At 44.1% G+C, this 22,559-nt stretch overlaps 1 protein-coding gene across 1 annotated transcript in view; it reads left to right on the forward strand.

Moving 5' to 3' along the window:
* The window catches only part of PPP6C (protein phosphatase 6 catalytic subunit), a gene marked incomplete at its 5' end in the record, with an annotated part of 221,407 nt that extends 201,294 nt beyond the window's left edge, over positions 1 to 20,113 (forward strand). The window contains 3 exons of the mRNA XM_077485847.1: positions 156 to 235; positions 339 to 548; positions 14,449 to 20,113. Of these exons, the coding sequence (XP_077341973.1) occupies positions 156 to 235; positions 339 to 548; positions 14,449 to 14,697 (539 nt within the window). The remainder of the gene's footprint in view (positions 1 to 155; positions 236 to 338; positions 549 to 14,448) is intronic.
* Positions 20,114 to 22,559: the final 2,446 nt, after the last annotated feature.

Below are 22,559 nucleotides of genomic sequence, written 5' to 3' on the forward strand. Positions count from 1 at the left end.
CATAAAAGGTATTTGTCCAGGTGTTAGATACATTTTCAGCTAGTACTTGCAGGGTATCAGTGTGATCGAATCAGTATGTTGAGGGAATTTTCACCTGCAGATTGTTTTTGCAATATAAAATCTTTGCTTCAAACTAACATTTACTTTTCTTCTAGATGAGTGCCAAACCAAATATGGAAATGCCAATGCATGGCGTTATTGTACCAAGGTTTTTGATATGCTGACAGTGGCAGCTGTAAGTATTTTTCAGGTTCTTAGACTCCTTGTTCTTATCTGATTTCTAATCTATACCACAATTCAGTTTATATAATTGTTCTATATGATGTTTTTGTTTTCAGTTGATAGATGAGCAAATTCTTTGTGTTCATGGAGGCTTGTCCCCAGACATTAAGACTTTGGATCAGATCCGGACCATTGAGCGAAATCAGGAAATCCCTCACAAAGGAGCCTTCTGTGATTTGGTGTGGTCAGACCCAGAAGATGTAGACACTTGGGCAATCAGTCCAAGAGGGGCAGGTTGGCTGTTTGGAGCTAAAGTCACCAATGAGGTTAGTTAAAAAAAAAAAAAAAAAAAACACTAGGAGTTTTGCCATTAATGTTTGTTTGAAATGGCTCTGTACTTTACTTTCACTCAGCAGCTGATGTCCCAGAGCTCCCTGCCAGTTGCTGACATCTTTGTGTAGCCGGGTACCGATCACTGGTGATTTGCAGCATGAGCGTGGATACATATTGGCACTGCCAAAATTGTACACAGAGTTTAGTGTACAGGGAGGGACAGGCAGATAAAGTTTAATGCAGAAGATGCGTCTTATAATATATTATCTGAAAATATATGTATTTTCTGCATTAAAAATCCTGCCTGCACAGTGAGCATGCGCAAAGGATCTAAGATGGCCGCCAGCGTCTGATCCTCTGCACCCCGACAGACCAACAGGGCTCCCAGCGCGGCTCTGCACAATCCAGGAAAGCGGACAAAGAATGAATCCGCTGCCTAAAGCTTCGGTGACCCCCCGTGGATGAACACTTCGGCCGCATGCCACGATCTGGGGCCACAATTTGAGGCATCATCCCGTGCCGGGTGTACCAAGATGGCCACCGCGGCACACAAGCAGCCTCCTGCTTCCAGCGTCCAACAGGCCAGCATACTCTGGCTTTCCCACAGCAGGCCTGCATCCCTAAGAGCATGGCTTATCCACAGCGCATCTTTTTGACAAACTTTCTATACTCCTTGAAAGGGGATTAGCCACAACTGCTGCTAAAATAACAGGAGACATCAAATCTGACCTGCAAAACATAGGCTACAGAATGGATGCAATAGTAAACAAACTGGATCTTACTGCTGCAGTATCCAACCAGAATACTGACATGATCCAAACTCTACAGGATCAACTAGAAACCGCCTTATCACGCATTGACTACCTTGAGAACAGGTCCAGGTGATACAATTTCAGGATCAGGGGACTACCAGAAACAGTGACAGATGTAGCTGCAGCAACCCAAGACCTGATTAAAAATCTACTACCTGACGTCAACCCACAGCGTCTGGAACTGGACAGATCCCTGCCCCCCCCCCCCCCCCCCCCAGGAAAGATGGCCTACCTAGAGACATAATCGTCAAACCACATCACTATGCCGTGAAAGAAGATGTTATGAAACCGGCTCGCGCTTCAGTCCAGGTGACATGTCAACGCCACACGATACAGATCTTTGCAGATCTTGCACCCTCAACCATCCAACGACGATGCACCCTGAAGCCTTTACTGATCGCTATGGTCCAGAAGGACATAAAATATAAGTGGGCATTCCAGTTTGCGGTAAAATTTTACATACAAAAGCCAAAATTACTCCTTCTCCAACTTTGCTATGGCAGAAAAGCTTCTACTACGTCTGAAGATAATTTCCCAAGACGCTGTAATACACGTCCGCTGCCCCCACAAGCTCTACTAAGACCCGTCAGCCCTTCGATCCCTCTATGGTCAAAGTTGAGAAGATCAGGAAACTGATCCTGGTCACATCCACTTGCAGTTATGGTTGTCAGGTTTCCTGATGCCCTTTTGACGACCTCCTGAAACAACAAAACTTTGAGCTGGCTCCCACATTACAGTTGCTTGCACATAAGTGCACTGTGGGGTTCTGAACTACCTCCCCCCTTCTTTTTTTTTTTTTTCCTTTCCCCTCCCTCTCCCCCTCCTCCTTAACTAGGGCCCCATTATATCGGCTCTCAAATCCTCTCCAGATTCAAGCTCCGACACCAAGACACTCTGTGAAACCGGAGCGCCCCTAACTTACTGCAATCTGAGCAGTTGTTTATACAGCTCCTCATACAGTAATGTTCCACCTCCCCCACCCAGCCTTATCCCCACCCAGCCTTATCCTCACTCCCTTGTTTGACCCCTTGGTTCAAGAGACCTGATATTTCACAAATGTTTTGAGGACTCTCTCATTGGGAATGTTACGGTTGCACTAGGTGACCGGAGGTCCCCACTGCGGTACAAATATCGGGTTTAAATGTTCACTACTAAGTTCTGTTTTGAGGAATTTTATCCCTCTAATGTTATCAAGTTCTCAGAGATAAGCTTGGATATTTTACAGTACTTCTTGGACATATTGGATCCCGAGGTTTCTTTCTCCCCCCTGGGCTCTATTACTTTCCTAGGGAGAAGACCTTTTCTATCTCTTACTCTCTCTCCCACATATCCCTCCCCTTGCGTTCTATCATGACTCTACTAACAATCATATCCTCAGCAGATGCCCATGTACTCAGGACTCTGAACAAGCAATACTCTACCAGGCCCAAGGAGATTCCCATAGGAACACCCAAACATAGAAGAAGACTCCCAACAGTAAGTGATGGTGAATGTATCCGCAGTCCTCCCCTCTGCTTCCATGGCTAGTACCACACCAAATTTTTTGAGGTTCGCCTCTCAACATACAATGCCTGAATTCCCCCCCTGAAACATAAGAAAATCTTCAACTTCTCTAAATCTCTCACTTGATATTATTATGCTGCAGGAGACACACTTCCTGGTCCGGTACAGTCCTACATTCATCCACGGCCAATACCCTAAATTATACCTCGCAAACGCGGAAAATAAAAGAGGGGTGGCCATCCTCTTCTCAAAATCCTGCAAATTTAACTGGGCCTCGGACTATAGAGATACGGGGGGTAGGTTCATACTAGTCAAAGGCACAATAGAGGGACAAATATATTCCCTAGTGTCATATTATGCCCCCAACAAAGGACAAGCAAGGTTTTTTGCCTGCCTTTTTCATACCCTCAACCCCATGTTATAAGGAAGTCCTTTTCGGAGGCGACTTGAACATTGCTTTTGATCAAGGGCTGGACAGATCAAAGCCCCTAGGCCAACAGCTTACATGCCCTCTCAAAGCCAGCCACAGACTAGCCAAACTGATAAATGCGCAGGGACTGACAGATGTTTGGAGAGAACTAAACCCAGCTACAAGAGACTACACACACTATTCGGCCCCACACAATACATTTTCCAGAATAGACCACATTATACTACATACTCATTCGATTCCTGCAGTCACCCAATCCCGAATCAGAGACACGATTCTCTCAGATCACGTGCTAGTTAGAATGTCCATATGTCTCACAACACCACAATCAGGTTTAAAACCTTGGAGACTGAATGAATCCCTCCTAACAGATACAATCAGAGTTACCATGTTAGAGAAGTCACTATCGGAATACTTCAAACTAAACACAACAAGAGACACCTTAATGAAAACAGTGTGGGCGGCACATAAGGCTTTTATTAGGGGGGAAATCATCCAAATGTTCACCCAAATAAAAAGGGAAAGAACCGCTGATATTGAAAGACTGGAAAGGGAGTACGCAGCATTAAGATCTCAACACAAGAAAAACCCCTCGAAAGGTAACATCCCACAAATGGATAAAATCAAACTGGAACTTAACTTAGTCCTCACAGCACAAGCTGAAAAAAAGCATACAATGGAGTAAAAATAAACATTATACACAAAAGGATAGAATTGGCTCCATGCTAGCTACCAAACTATCACCCAGACCACAACTGCACACAATGCCCCTAATCAGAATTCCCGGCTCCGGCCTAACGTCCAATCCAGAGAAAATATTACAGGCTTTCCAAACTTTCTACACAAAACTATACACCGCATCCCCCCCCCCCCCCCAAAACACACTGAGGTCATCGAAACTTTTCTAGATAAATTACCCATCCCACGCATATCCCAGGACCATAACGAATCATTAGAAGCTCCCTTCATGGAAGAGGAGGTTCTCGACACCATCAAGGGACTAAAAAGTGTCTCTGCCCTGGGCCCGGACGGATTGTCCAACCCTTACTATAAATCTTTTGCTAATATCTTAGCCCCACAGCTAGCCAAATTTTTCAATGCTAAGACCCGAGGAGAGCCACTTGACCCGCATCCCCAAACCGGATAAAAACCTTAACCTTAAAAATATTAAACTAAATTTTAGCCAACATATTTGCATCCTTCATAACTAAATATATTAAAGACCAAGTGGGATTCATCCCAGGCTGACAAGGCCCAGACCAAATTAGGAGGGCGATAGATATAATTTCTATTCTACAATCCAACTGGAAGGGGGGGCCCCAAACAAGAAGGTATGCTACTTTCTCTAGACTTAAAAAAATCCTTTGACTCCGTATTGTGGCCATACACCTTCACGCTATTAGACAGATGGGAGTTTGGAGATAGATTTATGGAGCTAATCAAATCCTTCTACTCCCCAAGCTAGAATACGCCTCCAGGGACATTATTCAAATCCCATTCATATTTCAAAAGGCACCAGACAAGGTTGCCCGCTTTCCACACTTATTTTCGCCCTTACAATCTAAACCCTTGCCATCTTGCCATAGAAAAAAAGGGGGCTTAGGACTCCCCAATTTATTGCAATATTACCTGGCAGCCAGACTATCCCAAATTTCTATCTATACTCGAGATACGAGAAACCAGATTGGGCGAGGATAGAATGGCAAGCAATACCTCGCCACACTATAGACTTTTTAATGTGGTCCTCTCCAAAATCCCGTCCACCGATACTGGCTCCAACCCTCTCCCTATCTCTAGCGCATTGGGACAAGGCTCGCGATTCTAAAGCCCTAACCTCAGCCAGCAAACCACTCGCTCACCTGTTCAACAACCCTGACTTCCTGCCAGGCCAAAATATTGTAGCATTTAAATGGTGGCTGGACAAGGGGCTGTACCGGATGGGGCACTTCTTCTCTTCTGCAGGTTCTTTTTCCCCTTGATTACTACATTAAGAAGCTGGAGATACCCATGACCAAACACTTCAGATTCCAACAAATCCCACACTTCCTACACACCATATGGTCGGAAATACCTCTCCCACCTAGATATCCGGCATATGAAATATGGTGTGGTCAGGGCCCGGAGCAGAGGGGGGGAATTTCGATCATTTACTCATCACTGGTACTCCCAGACTCTAAAGCCCCCTTTATGGAAAAGTGGGAAGGGGAGCTACAATTTAATTGGGGCTTGGAGGCCTGGCACTCGGCACACTTCAAATCCTTTAAGGGGATCCTGAACACATCAATCAGAGGCCAGTATAAAAGTTATCTCAAGGTGGTATTATACCCCCTTCAGACTGGCCTCTATGTATGCCTCTGCTGACCCTCTGTGCTTTAGAGGATGTCAACTCACAGGCACAATGGCTCACATCTGGTGGGAATGCCCCAGTATACGCCCCTTCTGGAGAAAAATCTTTAACACACCTGGGGGCTTATTCCCAAGCCAGGCTGTTTGCATCTGTAGACACACACGGCAGGACTCAGCCACGTAACGCCCAGAAAACCTGTAAGGTCAACCTACGCTGGACCACCTTCCTCGTCTTCCCCCCACCCCCCCCCCCCCCTCCCAGGCCTATTGACCTGGAATCCCACGATCACCCACTGTGAGACATCGGATCGCGCCTTTACCAGTCTGTTGCAGGGCAACAAAATGTGCATTTACTATTTTTTGTTTTAGGAGCCTGGAAAGCATTGCACCAGCGATCAGCCATGCAGGTCTCCTGAAGACTGTCATTGTAAGTTGTCTGCCCATACATTGCAGGGGCAGGCAGTTTTTACAATGCCAGGAAGAATCGATGAACTACCACAGTGCAATCTTGGTAATAAAGGCATGCTGACAGGACTATGCTACCTTTAGTGGTTACATGAGGGGGAATGCAACTGTGAGCTTGCTCATGCTTTGGCATCCGCTCCTAATGCTTATACTAAACTGTTGGTGGCTAGGAGACAATTGACCCTTCACATTACAGAGTTAACTCAAACATCTTGGGTCCTGAGAGCAGAAACCTTTTCTGAGCAAGGCGATAAAAATGGCAAGTTGGATTTACGGATTTACCTATCCCTACTCTTTTGACCGCTGATGTTGAACTCCTAGATAAAGATCTCACTGTTGAAGAAATCAAATTGGCTATTCGATCTTTCTCCCCACACAAGTTCCCTGGTCCTGATGGCTTTCCTCCCGAGTGGTACAGAACCATGTAGGGGCCCTTGAGCCCAGACGTTAAGCCTTATACAAATTTTGTATTGACAGTGTTTTACTAGACTGATTATCAGAGGCCCATGTTATTTTATTGCCAAAACCAGACAAGGACCTTCTGGACTGCTCCTATTACAGACCTTTTGCCCTGCTCAATCAGGATTTGAAAGGTCTTGCATCCAGACTTTCATAGGTTTTTACTACCCTGGTAGACATTGATCAAACCGGATCTAACCCTGGGAAATCCACCAATACCAATTTTAGGGTGATTATTCACCCATCTACAGTTTACTCATGCATTGTGTCATTAGATATGGAAAAGGCCTTTGACTCTGTGGACTGGGGCTGTATGGCCTTGGTGCTGGGTGGTATGGGTTTCGGTCGCCGATTTATGGCCTGGAATTGTCTGTTTTTACAGGTGTCCCAACGCGGCTCTGAAGATAGGAAATGGGATTTCGGATCCGTTTGTAGCGGGACGCAGCAAGGGTGCCCACTCTCACCCTTTTTTTTTTTTTTTGCTCTCATGATGAAGCCTATAGCTATTGCCTTCAGGTCCACTGCCATGGAAGCCCTGGTGGTTGGGGGATGCCGGTCTAGTAGGCTCATATAAAGGGCTCCATCTGCTTTTCAGGGGACCTCAGGGCTACACTGGACTGGCTGACTTCATGCGGGTTACTGTTAAGGTATGGGATAAGGTGCGAAACATTATGCAGCTGGAGGGTACTAAATATTCTTCCTCTACAACACTCTGGTATAATCACAGTTTACCTAATTTTGATCCAAAACCTAATCCCACTCTTATATTCATCGACCGAAACAGCTTCTCTCTGTAACTAAATTGGTTGTATAGCCTGCCATTAGGAGAAACTAGGCAAAATTGTTAAACAATACACAGAACTTTAATCCCGCCCCAGGGGGGCGGGCCCCGTGCTATCAACCCTTCCCACTGCTCCTAGCAGCTTTAGTTTTTATTTTGCCTAGCAAGGAGAATCACCTAGGAAACCCTGCGGGCCTCTTGGTCCATATTTTTGATGTAGGTTTGCTGCTTTTTGCGCAAGATGAAAGATCCTGTGATCTTCTATCAACTGCCAGCTGGGTGACAGGCTAGTTAATGATATGCTTGTTGTCTCCCCAGTCCGGTCATCGAGCGTGAGCAGGCCATGACATGCCTCAGCTCCAGAGGTGGTTGTGAGCTTCAATGCTCCAGGGTATACATATGACCGGGCTACTGATGTTTGGATCTCAGTATACCGAGGGCAGCAGCCACCCTGTAACTGCGCAGGAGTGGGTCTGTGAATGTCTCCCAGCTCTTCAGGACTGGTAAGTACAGCTCTCCCTGCTTCCGTGGGGTGAGCAGCTGGACATTCTCTGGGGGGTCGATTCGGGGGCCACCTCACCTCCCTGTCTTCTCTCCCAAGTCCCTATCACCCCTCTTTACCCCCTCTGAGGGGGTGGCTGCATGCGGTGTGTGTGGGTCGCGGTTTCTCACCTGTGGGGGTCTGTGTGGCTGGCGTTGGTCCTGGTCCAGGTCTGGGGGTCCCAAAACATGTTTATAGAGGTTGTTCTGACTGTTAGCAGGCAGCACATTTTTATTTTTTTGCTTTGTCACCGCATGGCGCCATTCCGGCCACGCGGCGGCAGCAGGAGGGTGGGACCTTCACTGTCCTAAATCCCCTTGCAGGTGGCAGACAGGCTAGGGTCAGCATGGCTTCAGAAACTGGTGTTTCTTCCCCTGAAATCCAGGCTATAGCAACAGGTGCGCATGGACACCCTGACGCTGGTCCTTGACTCCTATGTTGCTAAGATAGAGGTGGCAGGAAAGGCGCACGTAAGAGGCCCCTGCCCCCCCCCCTCTTCTGGGGAGAGCTCTGATGCAGACCCTGCTCTGACCTATCAGACGTGGCTGACCAGGACCGTTCGGATAGTGAGGATGATTCCCCGTCCGGGCGCAACAAGGCGCTTGTTGGAGCACTTATCACAGCTGTGCGTGATACCCTGAAGATTCAGGAGCCAGCGGATTCCTCTGCTGATGTACCGGTCCCTTTTGGGTCCCGCAAGCCAGCACGTTCACCTAAGGTGTTCCCGTATTTGACTTAATTTGACAAATTCATCTACAGGGAATGGGGTCGCCTGCAACGGACCTTTTTCAGTCCCCAAAACTTTGGCAGTGCGTTACCCCTTTGAGGAAAGCCTTCTCAAAAAGTGGTCGGCTCCTCAGATCGTGGACCCCCCAGTATCTAGGTTAAATAAAGTAACCACGATCCAGGTTGAGGGGACTCCTGCATTCAAGGATCCCGCGGACAGGAAGGCCGAAGCAGTGGCTCGTTCCTTGTTTACGGTTGTGGGGTCAGCCGTGCGACCTGTACTGGCATCCGCACTGGTGTCGCAGACACTGACTGAGTGGGCAAAACACTTGCACCACGAATTGGGAGAGCAGAATGCCTCCCCTGTCTGTGTAGAACTAGCAGACCAACTAGTGCATGGCCTTAAGTACGTTTGTGACGCGGTCCTGGATACTCTCCCTCTGATATCCAGGGACTTGGTGTCAGTCCTGGTGCTGAGGCGCCTCATTTGGCTGAAATGCTGGTCTACTGACCAGGCATCCAAAAAAGCCCTGACGGCTCTTCCCTTCCTTGGCGAACGGCTCTTTGGAGCCTCGTTGGATGACATTATTAAAAATGCCATGGGTAGTAAGAGTACACTATTCCCACAGGCCAGGAAGGCTAAGGAGCCACGCCACAGGCAAGGGCCCTCCTTTTCCGCTCACAAGCGGCTTTTTCGGTCCGCCTGGTGCTTCGGCAAAACGAGCCCAGCCCGACAGGACGCCCACGGATGGTCAGAAGCGTCCCTGGAACCGCATGCCTAACAAGCCTGCGAACAAAAGTGCTCCCGCATGAAAGTTTGGGTCATCTTCGGGAGTTAGCAGCCTGTTGGACCTCCCGGTTATCAGACCAATGGGTCTGTGATCTGATTTCCACAGGTTACAAGATAGTTTCTCTCTTGGCCGCCAAACAGATTCTTTCCCTCCAGCATACCCGTGTTCCCGGTTCACCGGCAGGCCCTGTTAGGGGTGGTGAGGAACTTTCTGAATCGGGGGGTGATTGTACCGGTTCCGGAATCGGAACGCTTCCAGGGGTTCTACTCAAATCTTTTTGTGATTCCCAAGAAGGAAGGGGTATGTCTAATATTGGACCTAAAAGCCCTCAATAACTTTCTAAAAGTGCAGAGGTTCAGAATGGAATCAGTTCGCTCAGTAGTCGCTGCACTCCATTAAGGGGACTTCCTGGCGTCCTTGGACATTCAGGATGCCTACCTTCACATACCTATATGCCTTCGGCATCAAAATTTTCTGCGTTTGGCAGTCGGGGAAGCCCACTACCAGTTTGTGACTCTTCCTTTTGGCCTGGCATCAGCCCCCCCGAGTCTTTACCAAAGTACTGGCTCCAGTGTTGGCGTTGTTGAGACAATGTGGGATCGCGATCGTGGGTTACCTAGACAATCTCCTCCTGAGAGCTTCTTCCGCCTCAAAATTAGAGGAGGATGTGGCGATCACCTTGCAGTCCCTGCAAGCATTTGGGTGGCTGTTGAACCTAAGGAAGTCGGTGGTGGTACAGACTCAGCGTCTGGGGTTACTATTAGACTCCAGGGAAGCGAGGGTTTTTCTCCCTTCAGACAAATTGCTGACTCTCAGATCTGCGGTCAAACTACTGATGAACCGCAAGTGGTCATCACTCCGCTTTTGCATGCAGGTGCTGGGGCTCATGGTAGCCTCTTTCGAGGCAGTACCTTATACCCAGTTCCACACCAGAGTCCTGCAGAAGGAGATCTTGACAAAATGGAACAAATCTCCATTGTCCCTGGATCGGCCAGCCAGCCAGGGACTCCCTGATCTGGTGGTTGAGGTCCCCAGTGATTCAGTCTGAGAAATCTTTCCTTCCTCTGAAGTCTGTCTGGATGGGGTGGAGTGATGGGGATTCAGTCGGCTCAGGGCCTCTGGTCGACAGAAGAATTCAAGTTGCCGATCAATCTGCTCGAATTGAGAGCGATCAGGCTGTCTCCACACGTGGTCGACGTGTCTTCAAGGGCGTATGACCAGCATACAGTCAGACAACGTCACCGCTCTGGCATACATAAATCACCAAGGGGGAACAAGAAGCTCGGCCGCTGCTCGGGAGGTCACTCACATACTTCCGTGGGCAGAGCGACACGTTCTGGCCCTGTCGGCCATTTCCATGCCGGGGGTGGAAAATTGGCAGGTGGACTATGAGTCGACAGATGCTGGACCCAGGAGAATGGGCATTGCATCCGGAGATATTCAGGCTGGAAGGTTCCGAGATTTGTGTCCAGGACAAGAGATCCGTGGGCAGATGGACATGGCGGTCTCGTCGGCCACCATTTCCAGGTGGATCAGATAGATTGTAGTCCAAGCCTACGCCTTGAAGGGGCAGGTGCCTCCCTTTCCAGTCACAGCCCACTCTACAAGAGCAATCGGAACGTCTTGGGCCTTCCGACACCAAGCGTCTGTCGCTCAGGTGTGTAAGGCAGCGACCTGGTCGCCTGTCCATACGTTTACCAAGTTCTGCAAGGTAGACATCAGTGCATCGGCTGATGCCTGTTTTTGGCCGCAAAGTTTTGCAGGCAGCCGTGTAGTTGCAATTTAATTTTTTCCTGTTTTTTCGATAAAAACGCAGTACTGTTTTGGTTAATGCACTGTTGCATTACTTCCGCAATGTTGCGGTCTTGGGGATCACTCCTGTTGAGGATGGTTATATAGTGGTGTTTTTCCACACACTGCTGTTTTTTTGTGGGTTTATTTTCACTAGTTCCCACTTGCCATGGTGGAAAAAGTTTTTATGCTGTTTTTCCCACCCCTCGTTTGGCACTGCTTGGGGACGTCCCATTTAGTTACAGAGAGGAGCTGTGTCAGTCGGTGAATATAAGAGTAAATATGATTTTTTGTACTCGCCATAAAATCCTTTTCTCTGTAATTCACTGACCGATACAGCACCCACCCCTCCTTTTTTCTACGTTATACTGCTTGTTGATGTACTGAAGCTGCTAGGAGCAGTGGGAAGGGTTGATGGCACAGGGCCTGCCCCCCTGGGGTGGGATTAAAGTTCTGTGTATTGTGTAACAATTTTGCCTAGTTTCTCCTAATGGCAGGCTATACAAACCATTTAGTTACAGAGAGGAGCTGTCGGTCGGTGAATTACAGAGAAAAGGCTTTTACGGTGAGTACAAAAAATCCTATTTTCAACTTCAAAATTTGTTTCTCTTCCGTTACTTGCAACTGCGCCATGTATTCCTTTCTCAATTTGGAAGCACCACTTTACAGATAAAATTCTCAGACCTGGAGCAGTGGCTGGCATTGGAACAACATGCTAAGACTCTGTCTGAGGTGTATAAAGAATTGTTTATGGTCAAACCAAAATCTATCAAAGTGCAGGGAGTGGTGGATATCTGTCATACCCAATTTTCAAGGTGATGACTGGGGGATCACCCTTCGTCCCATCCAGGGACCGCCTCATCCAGTACAAACTTCTGCATAAAATGTATTATACTCCAGCCAGACTTGTCAAGATACCATGTATGAAAACTGTTGGTGTTGCCAGCATTCCCCAGCAGACTTTGAGCATATTTTTTGGGAATGCCGACAAATACAGCTTTTCTGGCAGGAAGCGGTTTGCACTCTTGAGGAGTTCACAGCTCTTCCTATATTTTAGACTATTGCTATGTGCTTACTTGGCCTAGTGGAGAAATTGGCACCCCTCAGGGTGCTGAAATGTTAATTTCTATTAGCCTGTTTTATGCACGCAAGATGATTTTTCTTCTTTATTGTAGGAAAGCTGCCATTCTATAAAGCCACTTACCAAAATAGGGGTTGTCACAAAAAAATTCAGAAGGTATGGGTTAGTTGCCTTTTTAACTCATCCACACTTATATAAGGTTGGCCTATTTATACATGACCACAGTTGATTGCTGGCATCCAGAGATGGAGATGAGCTCCGGCTTTTGAAGTAATCTGACAGCAAATTAAGTGAACTGCCCCTTGCGGGTGGGAGTTGTCAATATGTTAACACTGTCATAGGTCTCCAATAAAGGTGGCATGAACTTGCTGTAATTTTTCCTAGGACATATTTCAAAAGCATGGATCTGGGGGGTAGGCAGGTTTAGGAGTTTTGAGGGGAGGTTCTTGGATACACTGTTTTGTATATATTTTGAGAACCTCAAAATCAATAAAAAATTATTTTCAAAATAAAAAAAACGCATATTGCAAAAAATGGCCTGGTCATAAGTAAAGCTTCCAGAGCTGAAGCGGTTAAGGGAATCCCATTAACCTTGGTCCAGGCTGGGACAGATGAGATAATATGCCTTTAAGCTGTCCACTCCAGGGAATTGACCTTGTCCTGGTCATAAGTAGGGGTAAACCTTCCGGAGCTGAAGTGGTTAAGAACTAGTGTCCCTATTGAAAGATTTCACCTATATTACTTTTCTGGGGACAAGCCAAAATATGGGATTTTTTTTTTTTACTTTTTTCTTTCAATGATAATGGTAAACAAGACAAACTTGACCTTTTAAGCACTCTAAAAGAGGTTTTGGCTTTGTTTTCCAAAAACCCCTAGCCTTTGTCAAAACCATTATTCATGGTGTATCTCGGAACAGGCATACTTTGCTTCCCTGGGGCCTTTGTCTGATTCTCTCTGTGCTGCAGAAACCACTCTTTGAACCCATCGGGAAATCCCATTAGATGATCTCTGCTGCAAAGTGGCCTTTTTTGGTTGCTGTTACATCGTCCAGATGTCTCTGAATTAGTGTATCTCTCTTGTAAGGAGCTAATTTCAATCTTCACAAGGACAGGGTAATCTTATGCCCAAGACCATCCTTTTCTTCCTAAGGTGTTATCAGTCTTCTACATCAATGAAGATGGTCTTTCCTACTTTGTTCCCTACTCCAAAGCACCCAAACAAAATTGCTCTTTACTGCCTGGATGTAGTGAGAAGCTTCAGAGTCTACCGCAAAGCAACAGCTTCAATCAGGGGGGTGGACTTGCTATTTGTCCTAGCTTTTCAGGACTTCACAAGAGACATCCTGCTTCCATGTCCAACATTGTTAGATGGATAAGACAACTCATCGCTAGAGATTACACTCAAAGGATAAAACTCTTCTGCTTTCATGCATCCATTCCACTAGATCGTTGGGTGTTACCTGGCATTCTGACACAAAACTTCTGTTGCCCAGCTTTGTAAGGCCATCACGTGGTGCTCTGTTCATACCCTTTCCATGTTCTATTATGTGGTTGTCCATTCTTCTGTGAATTTAACGTTCAACAGCAACGTTTTTGCAGTGGTGCTCTCGAGTTGGGTCTGTTGGCACAGTTTGCCTAGTTGTTGCCCACTCTTCAGTCTTTGAGCATTCAGCCTTTGTCCTGTATTGCACTGCAAAAAAGGACTTTTGACTGCTCATGTAGATTGCATAGGACACAGGCTACCCTCCCTCCTATACCTTAGTCGGGTTAACACAAAGGCAATACTTGCCACAAAATAAAGGTCTCATGGAGTGTGGTAGAGTTATAGGGGTACTATGTCCTCAGAAGCTTGCAATTGTCCAGTCACCTGTCTTCTGTACTATATTACAAGATATGGAATATACAGGTAAGTTAAAGTAAATATGCATCAACAAAATTTTTTGAAACAAACCTTTTCACATCACCACAAATCTTTGGGAGTCTGCCATATAGGATTTCAAAACACTTGGAGTGCTTTTTTTCCCAATCTATCCAGTGTAAGGTAAATATGCACTAGGGCTCCTCATGTTCCTTCATTATTATTTTTTTTTTTTTTTACTGTACTTTGTATGTGAAATGCATGTTTTGCTTTGAAAGATTTAACTTTTTATTTTTTCACTATTCTGCAGTTTGTCCACATAAACAACTTGAAGCTGATTTGTCGCGCCCACCAACTAGTACACGAGGGCTACAAATTCATGTTTGATGAAAAGCTTGTGACAGTCTGGTCAGCACCGAACTACTGTTACCGCTGTGGCAACATTGCCTCCATAATGGTTTTCAAGGATGTAAACACTCGAGAGCCAAAACTATTTCGTGCTGTTCCAGATTCAGAACGGGTGATCCCACCAAGAACAACCACGCCATACTTCCTCTGAAGTCTCACCATTTTTTCTCAACTGTGCTGGATGTTTTTTTTTTAAGCACTTTGCTGCTGAAATGCTGCATCTTGCCTTTCTGTAAAATTATCAAGCATATGCTCTTTAAAATTTTTCTACTGATCTTCAAATGCATATTGATCTGAATGACACAGCTAATATTGAAATTAAATGAATTTATTTTTTTCTTCTGGCCACCTGATAATGAAGTAAGATAGCATTGTTTAAACAACAATGGTTGAAGATGGGTTTGTCGCATTTCACTGTTAATACAGTCTGTGTGAAGAAGGTATAATCCAGTAAATATTTGTATTGTGAATGCAAGTTTTTGTCTTCAGCCATCCAATAAGGACTAGTTGGCAGCAAGGTACCCTTTCTGCGCTATATTTCATTAGTTTTTCAAACAATGATGATCCCTTCAACAAAATTTTTGCTCTATATGCTGGCGTTAAATGTACATCCTACAGTCTTAATTTTGAAGCTAAGCATTTACATTTACTTAGCAAAAATGAGTTGCATTTTCAGGCTCGTTGTGGGTTTTTTTTTTTTTTTTTTTTTTTTTTTTTAGACCTATTTCTGCACTTGCAAAAACTTGGTAACATAAATACACTCTCTCAGTATTTTAAATTTTTTACAGTAGTAATTTTTATGCTAGCCCTAGTCAAGTTATACTACCGCAAAATGCAGTTAGGATTATTGCATTGTTATTGTGAGGATATGCTTCAAAACTTCCTTAGGGCCAAACCTACATTATGTTTTGGATGCCGTAAAATCATATTGCATTGCTCCCCACATACCGCCTTTATTGGTCTACAGGAGTTCGGCTTGCACTCATTTATTTAGACTACACAAAAAAATGGTATGCTTTCTCTTCCATTGAAACACAGGAAGTCATGTACTGCTGGGTTATATTGCCATGTACTGGGGTATTGCATAGTGACGAGCAAAAAAGAAAATCTGAAGGCCAACTCAAGATAGCTGAACAAAGAGAGAGGTTGAGCTAGCCATACTTTACTAACATATGTTACTTGTACTGGACCTATAATAAAGGTGGGTGTCACCACATACTACATATGAATAATAAATCTAGCAAAGAAAAACCCAAAACCCCTAAAGGTGCCGAAGATTTTAAAGTAGAACTATAGGCAAAACTTTTTTGTGTGGGGTTTTTTGTTTTTTCCCTCATTTTGGATAGAGAAAGGGAGGGTTAATAACCCCTGTCAGGTTATTTTTTTAGTTTTTTTTTTTTTTTTATGCCATCTGTGCCGCTTTGCAGAGATTTCTCTTCACTTCCTGTCCCATAGCCAAACAGTTCGAGGGAAATCCCTGCAAATTAACTAAATTCCTTGGGGACCCCCAGGTCACCAGAAATAGTGCCACCATTAAAGGATTTCCCCTCTTTTCTGGGAAAAATCCAAAATTTTGATGATTTACAATGATAACAGGGCAAATATGATGAGTCACAGACAGCAATAAAAACTGACAGGTGTTCTAATCACTCTATCCAAAACTAAAAAAAAAGTTTTGCATTTAGTTGTACTTTAAATAAATTGAGAGTAATATTAGAAAACTACTGAAGGTTACAACAACAGCAGAAAACTGCGCACACATGGCTAACCCACACAATATATCAGTGTATGAAAATTAAAGCACAATAGTGCAGCAGTGAGCTCATTGCCTAATAGCAGGGTCTCAGGTTAGGAAGGATACAACGGTATAAATTATAAAAATGCAAGCCGCTAATGATAATGGCCATGTGTTGGTAGACATATGCAATTATCTAATGCCTTTTTCTAACATCATTACACACGTAACTGTTATGAATTATTGCCCTTTCTTAATTATTCATTATATCATGTTTTGAAGAACAGTAGATACTTTTTGTTTGGAGCTGATCAATTTTGGTTTGCTTTACTGTGCTTCAGCTTATACTGCATGACTCTGTAATTGCTATCACTGACGGCTTGCATTTATATAATTTATTCTTTTGGTTCCTTTCTAAACTGGGACCCTACTATTATGCAGGGAGTTCACTGCCATACTATTGTGCTTAAGTTTTCAGATATTGATATATTGCTGGCAGTTCTCAGTATATACCACCTGGTATAGAATGCACTATCCAAAGCGGGGGTATGGTTTTGAACCTTGTTCAATTTATGGGTATGGGTTGTCTGTGTGTGCACAGTGTTCTGCCTTTATTTTATACTTTTTGTATTATTATCTTTGTAATATTTTCAATATATTTAATCTTTCCAGTAGTTTTATCTTGTCTTTTCCGATGGTTTTTCTTTTCTATATTCAACTCTGCATAACCCTGCCTATTCCCAGCCTGCTTCAGGTGGTTGTATGCCTTTTACGTCGGCTCTACTGGGGCAAATTTTTTTTTTTTTCAATTGTTCCTTCAATCAAGGTTCTTCACTGCTTGAACTTGTCTCTTCTATAGCAGCTATAGGGATATACCTTTACTTTAGAGTGCGGTACCTGGGCGCCTCTTGACTGCACATTGCAGGGGTAACCTTTTGGGCACTGAAATTCCACACAGGTACTTGCTAGACTCCAATCTGTTAAGTTAGCCTTGGAGTGCTTTTCAGGTCCAGAGCCATTGGCATTGCCTCTGCCCTATCCTGGTCTCTGAACACTTACCCAGTGAGTGGGCTGATCAAATTGAGCAGCAGGAATTTCCATTATTCTTTATACCACTGGGAACCTTATGCCCTGTACACACGATGGGATTTTCCGACAAAACCGTACATTTTTTTTGAAGGATGTTGGCTCAAACTTGCCTTGCATACACACAGTCACACAAATGTTGTCGGAAATTCTGAACGTCAAGGACGTGGTGACGTACATATGTACGACAAGCCGAGAAAAATTAAGTTCAATAGCCAGTGCGGCTCTTCTGCTGGATTCCGGGCATGCGTGTGGACTTTTGCGTGTCGGACTTGTGTACACACGATCGGAATTTCCGACAAGTTTGTTGTCTGGAAAATTTGAGAACCCGATCTCAAACATTTGTTGGCGGAAATTCCGACAACAAATGTTCTGTGGAGCATACACATGGTCTGACTTTCCCACAACAAGCTCATATCCAACATTTGTTGTTGGAAAATCCTATCATGTGTACAGGGGATTAGAATTTTCATGCCTGCACTCTTTCTCACTATTCAGTATCAAGGAGGCATCTCCCCAGTGCTGTTACTGCTTTATGTGTACCTCCAATCTTCGGTCTGCTCTGCTGCCCGTCAACAGGAATGTTGGTCACTTTCTGCCATCCTACTCCTAGCGCTTACCAGCTGCTTGGATTTTGTGAGTACCTTGCCTTGCTTCATACCTTTTAATTTAACAGCATCATATTGTTGCATTTTTCCTTTATTTAGAGGGAAAGGTCCTTCTGTAGTGACTGACACTACCTAAAAGTTTTTCCAGGGATGTTGGTGCCTTCTAAAGGCATTGATATCTGCAATCTAGAATCATGCTTCACTCTGCATCTGAAAGCTCAACCTGCTGTGTCCTGTCTTAGGTTGTTCAGAGCTGCAAAGACCTTCCCAATTCATCCACTCTTGAGTTATTACTCTGAAAATTTTGAACCATCCCAAGGGGTCATGGACTTCCCTGGAACACTTGTGGGCCTTGTTTGGTAGGAAATTTTATCATAAACAATGGTTGTTTCCTACTGTAAATCTGCCAATGAGCCATCTTAACAAGGAAAGTTAGGAAACGCTAAACCAGTATTTCTTTCTTTTTAATGATTTTCCTGACCAGCAGCCAGAATCCTTTTTAAGTCCTGTTCTTACTGGTGGACCTTGACCTTGGCCGCCTCCCTGTTCTACTTGCTACAAATTAACTTAGTTTACAAAAATAAATCCAATCCAACCACCACTATGGAATGGTAAACTGTTTAGGCCGAAGGCCTGCATCGTGTAGCTAAATTGTTAATTTTTTCATATTGGTTTGTTATATTGCCATGCATGCAACCTGCCCTTGACTTGTTATTTTCAGGTGTAAGTAATTTTCATTTATATATGGCTGTTCAAGGCACCCTGAATGTACCAGAAATTCAGCCAGGCCCTGCTGAAGTGGCCAAATGTTGATCCATGTAGGGTCAGCTTAAGAGACACATTTGTTTGTCCAGTGTATTTTTTATTTTTTTTCTCTTGTACCACATTTGCTCTGACATTCTAAAATAGTTTGATGCCTTGTTCCCATCTGCACTCTGGTTCATTCTGCTGACCCTTTTTTTACCAGTGCGATACAGTAGCCCCATGTAGAGGGGGCTGCAAATCTGATATTTCTGGTGTTGGATGCTGAACATTCTTCAACCAGCTTAGCTCTTTAAGAGCGCCAAGATCGGCATTGAGACATGTAAGTATTTTGTCTACTTTACTTTAATACTGAAGTGCTTTCAGTCGCTGATTAGGACAAAGTATTTTTATACGAGGTTCAGTACGTTGAACTCTTAATGTACTGCATGTTTGCTCTGGGTCTGTGGCTCAGACTTATTGAAACTTGAAGCCAGGCAAATGGCTTGTTTAGATCAATACCTGCAATGGCAGCCTACATATTTCTGCTGTGTAAGACTATTTTGAGGGCAGGAATAGTGCATTTTTTTTTTCATTTTTTTTTTTTTTTATGCCCTTTTCAAGTGCATACATAATTTCACCTAGGCAGTGCTCAGCGAACATTCAACATCCAGAGTTTTGTGTCCCTTTTTAGATTATTTTTTGAAAACAAGATGGGAATAAAAAAAACACTTTCTGTTAAACCTTAATTTAGACTCCAAAATGGCTGCCTACACCATCAATTGCATGCATTTCAAGAACAGTGATAATGTGCAAAATGATGTAACCCAATTGATTCAGAAACCACCTTACTATTATATACTGACATTTGTTTCATTTGATTTGTTGCCTGATATGGGGTAATTTGTTTACATCTTACTCGTGCAATGTGGTGGGTCAGTAGATGCAATGAAATCTAAATGGTTAACCTGTTTTTTATGTTAAATTACACATTCAGGATGCTGTTTTTGGCTTCTTTTGTTCTGCCGCTGTTTATAATGAGCAATTTACAATTTTTGCAACCTAGTATTCATTGTTAAACATACTTTTATCTTTGTGCTTTCAGCAGCAAAGTTATTACAAGACTTGTGTATAATGCATTGTGTTGTGCATGCAAAAGAGTAATTCTACCTTCATCCAATAGGTTTTAATACAAATATTTCAATAACAAGCATTGTCAAATGCTTTTTTGTTTTCTGATGTATAGTTTACCAATATGCAGTTTTTGGACTTGTACATTTAAATATTGTAGTAGTGATAGGATATTTTCACTTCAAGATATCATCTTGTATTTTAATAAAGTAATGACAAAAGCTGCAATAGAGATCATATGTTGGAATTAAAATGCATTTATCTTGTCTGTGTTTTTTCTTTTTCTTTTTTTTTGTCAATAAACTGTACATGGCAAAACTTTTTTTTTTTTCATTTGGATACTGGAGGAGCCTAACCCCTGCCAGTTTATTTTTTGCCGTCTGTGTCCCATTGGGGAGATTTCCCTTCCCTTCACTTCCTCTCCCATAACCAAAACAGAAAGTGAGCAAAATTCACCTTTTAAATTAAGGGAATTCCTTGGTTACCCCCAGGTTACCAGAGCTAGTATTCTCATTTTGAGGATTTCACATCTTTTTTTCGTTTTCTATTAACAACCCAAAATGTGGAATTTTCTTTTACTGATTTTTTATTTTTTTTTCCCTTTTGTTGATAATTGTAAGCAAGACAAATACAGAGAGTGAGTCTCCCTAAAGGATCTGTTTTTATTCATGTAAAATGTTTGTCCAAAAAAAACTATTGCTTTAACTGCATTGTGAGCCGTAGTTTGGCTTCAGTTTGTTAGTGTCTGAATCTCCTAGTGCAGCCTCCCCCTAGGCTGACATTGCTGATGTCTAAAGGTGCCTGCTGTTCTCCTGCATCCTGAGGAGGGGCACTCTTATAAAGGTGGTGTTTTACTAGCCAAATCACTAGTTTAAAACTGAGATAAAAGGTCTTAAAGTGGTTGTAAACCCTCCCCCGCAACTTTGTCCCATGTAAATCAGCATAAAAAAACCCTAATGAACACTGCTTGTAGATATCACCTTACTTGCTTAGTATTGTTATCCTTGTTCTGTAGAATGAAGTCACTGAGCATGCTCAGATCTCTACTGATTTAAGGCACACGCTCTATGTCTTATCTATCTGTTATCAGGACTTCCTACAGCACAACACTGAACTCTGCTAATCACTTAGAGCTTCCTCCTACACACCATGTGACATCACATACAGTCTAAACTTGTTTCCCTTTGTCAGACTTATCACATTCAGCTGATAAGACTGCAGTAATGGCCATTAGACATCCGCACAAGTAAATACTATGAAATAAACAAGTAAGCTATGAACAGGGGAGCAGGATTGCCATAGAAACGTTGGATTGAGAAGGAGGCTTGGTTAACAGTACAGGAAGTGCTCAATGAAATAAACTGCACTGTGGACTCAGAAAACAATACTTAAGATGGTGCTGCCTAACCCCTGGAAACAAGTTTTTTAAAGTTTCTTTAAACAGTAAGTAATATGCAATTTGGGCTGGATTACAGTGGCTATAGTCTGATAATGACTTATTATAATGGACTAAATGAAAAGAAGCATCAGAGTGGGAGAGTTTACTTCCTCTTTAAAGCGGAGTGCCACCCAAAAATGGAACTTATGCTGATCGTAAGGATTCACTTCCTGATTCCCTTACCGAAGATGGCGGCGCCTCCACCCGAGAGCGGAGGGACAGATCGGCTTCAGGTTAGGACATCACGGGGGACCTGGACAAGTTTCCATATTTTAAGTCAGCAGCTGCAGTATTTGTAGCTGCTGACTTAAAAAAAAAAAAAATTGCTAGAACTCTGCTTTAAAAACTTGACATCTAATGGTTGGTAAGCTACAATGTATCAGATTTTGTGTTTTAATACCACTAATGATGGCACGCACTCTCTCTCTAAGGCTGTAGGAATGCTGATCATGGGAATGAAGTGGGACGTCTTGTACAAAAGGGCCACAATCACAAGAATGGAGGCAAAACATTAAAAGGAAGGGAGGTCCATGGCAGTCAAAACTTTGCACTACAAATGGAGAAGTGGCAGGCTACTCCATATGCGTGGAACTAGCAGACCAGTTAATGCATGGTCGTAAGTATGTTGGAACGTGGCTCTGGATATGCTTCCTCTGCTATCCAGGGTTTCAGTGTCAGCAGTGGTGCTGAGGCACCTGATTTGACTGAAAGACTGGTTGCAGCCTGGTGGGCCTCTCGGCTATCTGGCCAATGGGTCTGTGAACTGATTTCCTTGGCTACAAGATAGAGTTCCTCTCTTGGCCAACTAACGTATCTTCCCTCCTAGCATATTCTTACTCCAGGCTCGCTGGGAGCAGTATGGGACCAGAGGCTCAGTGTGAAATCAGTTCGCTCAGTTTTCGCTGCACTCCATCAAGGGGACTCCCTGGCGTCTTTGGACATCCAGGATGCATACCTGGACATACCCATATGCTTCAGGCATCAGAGGGTTCTGCGAAATGCAGTCTGGGAAGTCCACTACCAGAATGTGGCTCCCCCTTTTTTGTTTGGCTTCAGCACCCGAGGCCTTACCAAGGTATTGACTTCAATTTTGCCGTTGATGAGACAATGCGGGATCGCAATCGTAAGTTACATGATGACCACCTCTGAGTGCAGCTTCCGCCTCAGAATTAAAGGAGGATGTGGCGATCACCATGCAAACCCTGCAGGTTGGCTGTTGAACCTAAAAAGTCGGTGCTCTTACTGATTCAGCGCTGGAATGCCTAGTCTTACCG

Source organism: Lithobates pipiens, unplaced genomic scaffold, assembly GCF_037356315.1.
Source record: "Lithobates pipiens isolate NorthernLeopardFrog02 unplaced genomic scaffold, aLitPip1_a1.2 Scaffold_1, whole genome shotgun sequence".
Taxonomy (NCBI): domain Eukaryota; kingdom Metazoa; phylum Chordata; class Amphibia; order Anura; family Ranidae; genus Lithobates; species Lithobates pipiens.